Source organism: Bison bison, unplaced genomic scaffold (assembly GCF_000754665.1).
Source record: "Bison bison bison isolate TAMUID 2011002044 unplaced genomic scaffold, Bison_UMD1.0 scf7180017864356, whole genome shotgun sequence".
Lineage (NCBI taxonomy): Eukaryota > Metazoa > Chordata > Mammalia > Artiodactyla > Bovidae > Bison > Bison bison.
The window spans coordinates 3,373,830-3,383,544 of NW_011494928.1; the positions used below are offsets into that span (position 1 = coordinate 3,373,830).

The window sequence follows — 9,715 nt, forward strand, 5'->3', positions numbered from 1 at the left end:
ATGTTGAGCCTTAAGCCAACTTTTTCACTCTCCTCTTTCACTTTCATCAAGAGGCTTGTTAGTTCCTCTTCACTTTCTGCCATAAGGGTGGTGTCACCTGCATATCTGAGGTTATTGATATTTCTCCCGGCAATCTTGATTCCAGCTTGTGCTTCTTCCAGCCCAGCGTTTCTCATGATGTACTCTGCATGTAAGTTAAATAAGCAGGGTGACAATATACAGCCTTGACGTACTCCTTTTCCTATTTGGAACCAGTCTGTTGTTCCATGTCCAGTTCTAACTGTTGCTTCCTGACCTGCATATAGGTTTTTTCAGGAGGCAGGTCAGGTGCTCTGGTATTCCCATCTGTTGAAGAATTTTCCACAGTTTACTGTGAGCCACACAGTCAAAGGCTTTGGCATAGTCAATAAAGCAGAAATAGATGTTTTTCTGGAACTCTCTTGCTTTTTTGACAAAATCTTTGGTTCCCCTTAATATCCAAGATGGGGCTTCCAGCTGCACTATCCAGCTGGGGCAGTGGTAAAGAATCTGCATGCCAATGCAGGAGACACAAGAGACATAAGTTCAATCCTGGAGTTGGGAAGATCCCCTGGAGAAGGAAATGGCAATCATTGCCAGTCTTCTTGCCTGGAGAATCCCATGGACAGAGGAGCCTAGCGGGCTACAGTCCAAGGGGTCACTCACAAGAATGAAGTGAGTGAGCACAGAACTTACAATATCCAAGAGAAGATGATGTTTTCACAACTACAAAGCAAAAAACTATGGACCTCTAAGAAGGAAAAGAATAGGGAAAAAAACGTTATACCCATTTTCTAGAGAATTCAGTTTTGTTTACTGAACCTAAAATGACTTCTGGTGTTCCTAATTTCCATCAGGAAGATAGGCGTCCATGGGCCACTGGCCAGCTGATAATAAGTAAAGCCCTCCCCTCAAATCTGAATCTTCTAAATTGTCTTTGGAAAAGCAGCCCGAATGGAAGAATTGACAGGAGTGTGAGTCATGATGCAGTCAAATGCTTCACTCTGCCTGGGTATGGGGCCCAGTTATGCTTTTCTCTAACCCCTTTCCCATCAGAGAAGGTTAATAAGGATTTTGAGGGAGGAGACTCTCATAGTCCCTTTCAAATCATACCCAAATTACTTAGAATCCTTTTCATTGTATGACCCTTCACACTTAACAAAAGGCTTTATTACACTGACCAAGCACCCAAATTTCAGGCCTATGCTGTCCAGTATGGTAGCCACCAGTCATGTGTTGCTATTGAGCACTTGAATATGACTCTATGAACTAATTGTGCTGAAAGTCTAAACCACAGACCAGTTTTTGAAGACTTGGTATAAAAGAAAAGAATGTAAAGTATCTCAATTTTTTATGCTAACTGTATGTTGAAAACATATTTTGGATATATTGGGTTAAATAAACTATTAACATCAACTTCACTAGTTTACTTTTTAAATTTGACTACTAGAATATTTTAAATTACATAGGTGGATAGGTGGTATGTATTATATTTCTGTGGGACAATGCTATCTCTAGGATGGTGTTGGTTCTAAAGACTGAATCTCCTTTTCCTGAATGGCTATTTTCTCAACTGGAATATGCATTGAACCATCTCCGGAGAACTCCCTCAACCTGCTTCTACTTATAGAAGTGGAAACATACAATAAGGAAAAAAAACCTGAATTCCAATCTCTATTTTTGTCACTGGGCTTCCCAGACGGCACAATGGTAAAGAATCCACCTACCAATGCAGGAGACACAAGAAATGCGGATTCAGTCCCTGGGTCAGCAAGATCTCCTGGAGAAGGAAACGGCAACCCACTCCAATATTCTTGCCTGGAGAATTCCATGGACAGAGGAGTCTGCAGGCTATGGTCCACAAGGTCGCAAAGTCAGACACTACTGAAGCAACTGAGCACACACACCCACATTACACATCTTGGCACGAAAACTGTGTTAATGAGGGATTTTCAATTTTAAAGTTCAGTCTATGGCAATTTTCTTCCATAGACTATCCCTCGATCCTCTCCTCATCCTTTTCAAAACAGTGTCACCTGAAAAGATATAATAAAGGTACATTTCAGGGTAAATTCAAGTTTTTGAAGTTCTTACTTGATAGCAGGGAGTCATGGAGTGGTGAGGAAGGGAGTGTTTAGGTCTTTGCACTTTAAGCCTTAAGTCTCACCTTAAAATGAAAACTTTATTCCTATTAAATTGAACAGGGTATTTCTAAACTGTATTGAAATTTTCTTACACTCTGTCACAGTATGTGAACTCTCATATACCTATGATTCGCAAGTCCTGCTCACATTCATTCATTCTTGTGAAAATATGGCTTTTAAATACATCTACAGTTACCTATGCAAGATTCTGACTGCTAAAGAAACCCACTCAACCTTAATTTTTGGATCGAACTTGAAGAGCACTAGACTTGAAGCATGGAGAAGGCAATGGCACCCCGCTCCAGTACTCTTGCCTGGAAAATCCCATGGATGGAGGAGCCTGGTAGGCTGCAGTCCATGGGGTCGCTAAGAGTTGGACACGACTGAGTGACTTCACTTTCACTTTTCACTTTCATGCATTGGAGAAGGAAATGGCAACCCACTCCAGTGTTCTTGCCTGGAGAATCCCAGGGACGGGGGAGCCTGGTGGGCTGCCGTCTATGGGGTCGCACAGAGTCAGACACAACTGAAGTGACTTAGCAGCAGCAGCAGACTTGAAGTAAGATGATCTTGGTTCATAACTTAGCTGCACTTGAACTGAACCAGATGCATCTTCTTGGACATATTTTTTTTTTATTCTAAGCCTTTGGTTCCTAATCTGCTAAAGGGAACTGTAATAACACCTGTTACACTTGTGTCACTTGGTACACCTGAGCAGATAAGGAAACAATGATCCTGAAAATACTTACCAATTTTTTACCAATGGTAACAAATTTCAGTGTAAGTGATATTAGGCATCCTGAAACTTCATTAAATTTCATTCCTAGTTTTATTCTCCCCTTCCTTGGGTCAGAATAAAACATTGACCTGTTCAGTTTAGACAAGAATAGAGAATATGACTAAGATTTACAGAATAACGGAAGGTTTCAAGTTAAGATAAAATGATCACTTTCTTCATTCAATCATAATGAGAGCTATGAAACACTTATTAGAGTTAATAACCTGAGTTACCTTACACAGTTCATTTATGAAGCTCAATTTGTGAAGAAACAGCAAATGGTTTTTTGAAATTCAGGTGGAATTGGATGGAGGAATTTGGGTCAGTATTAAATTCATGGCAATATTAAAATATTGGGCTCAGTGGTAAAGAATCTACCTGCCAGTGTAGGAGATGAGGGTTCAATCCCTGAGTTGGGAAGTTTCCTGGAGGAGGAACTGGCAACCTACTCCAGTGTTCTTGCCTGGGAAATCCCATGGACAGAGGAGCCTGGCAGGCTACAGTCCATGGGGTTGTAAAAGAGTGGGACACAACTTAGCAACTAAACAACAACAATATTAAAGTAGCCAATTAATGTTAATATTATGAAAGTGGAGTGCAAATAAAAACTTTAAGGATTAGAGATTAATCAACTGAAAGAACTGGGAAGGAATTCTGTCCTTAAAATAGATGCTAGAATATTTTTTTAAACATAAAATTTAAGTGCTTAAAATATCACTCATGGTAAATCAGTGGGAAAAATGTGTATATATGTGTATATGTACGTACAATATATATGTGTGTATTCTTTCCTATCATTTCTTTGACATCAGAACCATGTGACAGAGCTTCTGCTGTCAACTTTAAAGAATAATCACAACCTTAAAACTTGAGAGTTATGTTTTATTTGGTGAGAATTTTTAGGACTTCAAGCCTGGGTGACAGCATCTTAAATGAACATCAAGAGATTTTGTTGTTGTTGTTGCTAAGTCATGTCTGACTCTTTTGCGATTCCATGGACCGTAGCCTGCCAGGCTCCTCTGTCCATGGGATTTCCCAGGCAAGTATCCTGGAGTGGGTTGCCATTTCTTCCTCCAGGGGATATTTCCCACCCAGGGATCGAATGAGTCTCTTACGTCTCCTGAATTGGCGGGCAGATTATCTACCACTGAGCCACCAGGGAAGCCCCTATCAAGAGATTATTGTTAATGAAAGGAAACCATATTTCCCAAGTTAAGGAATTTAGTACTTTCCTATGTAGGGGAAGATATAACAGTCTGGGCTCACTGAGCTCATTTCTTTCATATGCATCTCAGCTATCTGGGCCCAGTATTGTGTGTGTGTGTGTGTGTGTGTGTTTGCTCAGTGCTCATCTTAGGGAGTGGCTGCAGCACCCCACTCCAGTACTCTCGCCTGAAAAATCCCACGGATGGAGGAGCCTGGTGGGCTGCAGTCCATGGGGTCGCAAAGAGTCGGACAGGACTGAGCGACTTCCCTTTCACTTTTCACTTTCCTGCATTGGAGAAGGAAATGGCAACCCACTCCAGTGTTCTTGCCTGGAGAATCCCAGGGATGGGGGAGCCTGGTGGGCTGCCGTCTATGGGGTCGCACAGAGTCGGACACAACTGAAGCGACTTAGCAGCAGCAGCAGCAGCAGCAGCCTAATGGCTGCAGTATTATATGTATTGTTTCCCTTCCTGGTTGCCTTTAGGGCTCAGAAATTCACAGGTTCATGACTGTGACATCCTTGTTTACTAATATGGCAGGAATGTTCCATTTCTCAGTCATCAATTATTCTCAGAATTTAGTGAACAAAAGAATTTAGAATCAATCACTCAGAGTTCTGTTTGGGTTTCCCCACTTCGGAGCTATTTCCTTCTCCCTCAAAGAGAGGTAACACTGTCTACTCCGGCTTATTTGAAGTTGTCGGAGGGACCAATGTGCTCCACCGGAAAGACAGATGCAGTTGCTTCTGTTAGAGCGACCAGAGTAGCTGAGCACTGAGCAATGCAGTTAAAGTAAATCCAGCTCTTTCCAGCTGGAGGACACTTCGGCGACTAGAAAGGCAACTCTCTTTGTCCTAAGTCTATTTCTGGTCATTTTAAAAGTGGTTAAGAGGGGGGAAGAGAAGTGAAGTGAAAGTCGCTCAGTCGTGTCCAAGTCTTTGCGACCCCATGGACTGTAAAGTCCATGGAATTCTCCAGGCCAGAATACTGGAGTGGGTAGCTGTTCCTTCCTCCTGGGGATCTTCTCAACCCAGGGATGGAACCTGGGTTCTTTACCAGCTGAGCCACAAGGGAAGCCCAAGGGGGTGAGGGGGCAGGGCAGAGGCCAGAGGCATTTAAGGAGGTTGGATGCAGAACCCCTCTGCCCGCAGCTGTTTAAACTTTGCTCCTCTGATCGTTGGTTCATTCATTCATCCGACAAGCCCTCCTTATGCGCCTGTCGGGCAGTGCAGTCCACGGAGAGGAAATGACCGAGAGGGCGGCCCCGGGGAGCCCCGCGGCTACTGAGCCGGCACCAAACCAGGACTGCGGGCGGCGCGGGCTCCCCCAGTCCGTCCCCTCCCCCTTCCGCTCCCCGCCCCGCGCCCCCGAGCCCCTCCCCCCCGCGGCGGTTCGCGGCCGCGTCTCCATGGCGACCTCGGGCGGCGGGCTGCAGGCGGGCCCGGCGGCGGGTGCGGGCCCTCGCGGCTGCCAGAGGCCCGGGCGCTGCCACTCTAGGGGCCTCGGACCCGGAGAGCGCGGCACAGCGCAGGTAATCCCCCCGGAGCCCGGCCCGTCCCGGCTTGTTCCGGGGTCCTAACGGGCTGGCCGAGCTTGAGGTGTGGGCGCGAGCGCGGGGCGGGTGGAGACAGGCTTGGTCAGATTTTGCGAGTTCAGGACAGGTTCGCTCTAAATTGGAAGGTCTAGGTTCTAGGTGTGTGACTTTGGGCGAGTCACCTGGCTCGTCTATCCTGACTTTCCCTGATGTTAAAGTGAAGGATTTCAGAACCTAGAAAATCAACTCATTCCACCTGAACGGGTCAAATTTCTGTTCCCATTTCTGCTCCTTGCCCTTCCGCTCCCTCGCAGTTTTGGATCTCTCTTAAATTCCTTTCAGGGTGGCTTAAGCCTGCAAGTTTTCTCTTTCTACCACCTTGAATGCGGTTTAACGTTCATTCAGAGAAGTTGAAGTGGATTTCAATACTTGACTATTTATCCTCATAGGTTATGTTTTAATTAAAACTTTGTTACTGGGGAAAAACTCTTTTCTTTCACTTTAGGCAAGTACGAACATCCTTATTTTGTTAAAAGGGTGAGCAGTGCCTACAAAGCCACTGAGGAACTGGAAGATTTCAGTCTGTGAGCAGTTCTTAACCTTTTTGTCCTAAATCTCATGGTATACTCACTGTAACCGAACCCAGACAGGGACAAAGAAAGAGTCTATTCAAACAATGGCAAACCTTTAGAGGACCCACAAGGAAGGAAATCTTGAGTACGTTCAGCTGAGAGTGGCCTGGAGCAGGAATTGTTTTTACTTACCTCATGTGCTGGCTCTTTGCGGAATACCTGGCACCAAGCTGTTGTTCAGTAGATAGTAAATGAATGTTCATCTAAGTCAGTAGGATCTATTTCAACTCACCACTAAGCCAGTATCATAAATACATGTGACACACACACCTGCACACACATGTGCAAGTTTCTACATTTTGTTGGAACCAAGAGCTACTACATTCAGAAAAACTCATAGAACAACATGGTTTGCCAGTAGCAAAATTTTCTTGTTTTAGAGGTTAATAATGTGAGCGTTTAAGGAATCTAGATCATTTTTCCCCCTCACAGGTTTAAAAATCAAGAAATACAAACCAGATGCAGCAGTTTCTTGACATGGAGAACCAAACCCATAATACATTGGGGTAAGTGCTGAGACATTTCTTTTGAATGAGTTGGTGCTTAACAATGCCAAAATCTCCCTGATGGCATGTGAACTTGGAAATCTAGTATTAATGGAGGATGTAGCAATTATTTTTGGTGAGGAGGCTGAGAGAAATAATTAAGAATCTATAGTTTGAGTCTTTCCAGTTTTGACTATGGATCTGTACTCAGAAATCACCATTTTCCATCTTTTAGTGAATGTCTCCAGTGTTTTGGGGTGATGGGTACCCACATGGGCCTCACATGCTCTTGCGTTTCCACAATGCAACAGCTCCCGGCTGGCTTGCTCCTTTTCTGCTGTACTGAGTGTCCAGGCACCCTCTAGGCTTGCTCTTGACAAAGTGAAAGTGAAAGTCACTGTCGTGTCTGATTCTTTGTGACTCCATGGAATTCTCCAGGTCAGAACACTGGAGTAGGTAGCCTTTTCCCTCTCCAGGGGTTCTTTCCAACCCAGGGATCGAATCCAGGTCTCCCACATTGCAGGGAGATTCTTTATCAGCTGAGCCACAAGGCAAGTTTGCCTTTGAAATGGGACTCAAAACACACAGCTTCCAGACAGATTTGTGTGTGTGTTAGTCACTCAGTTGTGTTGGACTCTGTGATCTCATGGGGCAGGCTCCTCTGTCTACGGGATTCTCCAGGCAAGAATACTCAAGTGGGTTAGCATGCCCTTCTCCAGGGGATCTTCCTGACCCAGGGACTGAACCTGGGTCTTCTGCATCGCAGGCAAATTCTTTACCAACTAAGCCACCAGGAAGCTCCTCAAAACTGCAGCATGAACTGGTATTTTCTCAAAAGTTTTAGGAAGCAATAAGGAATAGAGTTTGTATGACATCTGCCATTGTAAAAAAGTAAATTCTTTTTGACAAATGTCTGTCCTGACCCCTTCCCTACCACCAGCATCATAAAGATTCCTCTTTCTACTGTTTCATTAGCCAATTGACCACCAGTTGAGCCCCCAGAACTTGGAGGGTGGGGGGAGCAGAGAAAGTGAGGGCTGGATCGTGGTTGCCATATGCTTGATATCGACTGTGACCACGACACTAGTCAAACCACTCCAGGTATCTCACTTTCAGTTATTCTGCTCAGACTGTGACTTTGACAACAGGCTAAAGCAAAGCTGCACAAGTCTGGATAATAAGCTATGCCTTATAAACTTCTACAGCATACTCCTCCTCAGAACAGCCCTCATTCTACAATATAATTGAGTGTATTAGAGGTTGGTATACTCTTAAGTTCTTGTTGACAAAGAGACCCCCAAATACGGGGTTTTAAAAAAGACTGAGGAGTATTTCTGTTTCATATACAAAGTCAGAGATGAACAGACCAGGGCTGGTAGGGCAGCTCTGCCCACCTCACTACATGATTTCCAACTCTGGGCCCAAAATGGTTGCTTTAGGTCCCACCATCATGACCATGCTCCTGCTGGAGGGAAGGGGAAAGAGCAGGAGGAGAGAGGAAGACCAGTCCTCCTAGAAGTATGACCTGGAAGTGGCAAGCCTCACTTCTGTTCACTTCCCATTGACCAGAGCTTAGCCCTGGGCAAGACCTAGCTGCAAGGAAGGCTGAGAAATGTGGTCTCTAACTGGGCACCCGTGTAGTCCGTTAAAGTTTAGAGGAAGTATAATGAAAGGAGTGAGAGATGGCAACCCACTCCAGTATTCTTGCCTAGAAAATTCCATGCACAGAGGAGCCTGGCAGGCTATAGTCCATGGGGCTGCAAAGAGCTGAATGCTACTGAGCAACTGAGCACACACACACTCAATGAAAGGAAGAAGAATGGATATTAGTGGACAGCTAGCAGCCTCTGTCACACTGAATTTAGAAAGGTAGAAAGAAAGAGAAATAAAGCAGGAACTTGCCCTAGAATACACAACTGGGTTACTGGAGGAGGTAGGATTTGATTTCAGATAAGTCCGGCTCCAATCGCAGCATTCCTCACTGCACTGTAAGTGGATGGCAGAAAGACGTGGGGAGTGGCCTGCCTGGTGTCCGTAGCACAGCCAAAGTAGGATTCTGGATTGAGAGGGGGTAGACCCCTGGTATGACAATGGCACTGAAGGCTCAGATGCAGACCGAAGGTCTTAAACCTCGGCTGGGTATCAGATAGCACTTCACTCCTGCAAATCTGAGGCCGTGGAGACTGCTATTTCTCATCATTCATTCTTTTGGGAAAAGGTATGGAAGACTGACCATATGCCAGGCACAACACTAAGCTCTCTGACTCATACAAAGGCCTTTAAGGAACTCAAAACTTAGTAGGAAACCATAGAGCTTGTCTGGGTACAGTGTAATTGCAAACCAGAAGTGAATGAGAATTACTGCAGGTTTCCATGTGGAAGCCACAGCTCACCACAGCAGACATGGGAGCGGACCTCCTTGAGCATGGTCTCCAAAGAATGGAGAACCAGGTCGGCTTTGCCTCTGTCCCGTGCACTATTGAGAAATATGTAAAAATTTAGATCATGAAGATAATGAAACCTCATTCCTCAGGGATGTAGAATGTATATACCAAACGGTGTCACCTACATAACAGTAGGTGTTTCATGGGGCAACCTTCATTTGACAAACATGTATCTAAAGTCTATGATGAGCCAGTCACTGGTCTAAGCACCAGAAAGACAGTGGTGAACAAAGCAGAGACCACTCCCTCAAGGGCTTTGTACGTTAGTGGGAAATATAAACATGTTTCATGTGGCGATCAGATCAGATCAGATCAGTCGCTCAGTTGTGTCTGACTCTGTGACCCCATGAATCACAGGACGCCAGGCCTCCCTGTCCATCACCAACTCCCGGAGTTCACTGAGACTCACATCTATCGAGTCAGTGATGCCATCCAGCCATCTCATCCTCTGTCGTCCCCTTCTCCTCCTGTCTCT

General features: G+C 45.0%; 1 protein-coding gene across 1 annotated transcript in view; it reads left to right on the plus strand.

The window, feature by feature from the left end:
- Window positions 1-5,590: 5,590 nt before the first annotated feature.
- CCDC67 (coiled-coil domain containing 67) overlaps window positions 5,591-9,715 on the plus strand; it is a 140,206-nt gene continuing 136,081 nt past the window's right edge. Inside the window, exons 1-2 of the mRNA XM_010855167.1 lie at window positions 5,591-5,676; window positions 6,744-6,817. Coding sequence (XP_010853469.1) covers window positions 6,771-6,817 — 47 coding nt within the window. The 5' untranslated portion in view covers window positions 5,591-5,676; window positions 6,744-6,770. The remainder of the gene's footprint in view (window positions 5,677-6,743; window positions 6,818-9,715) is intronic.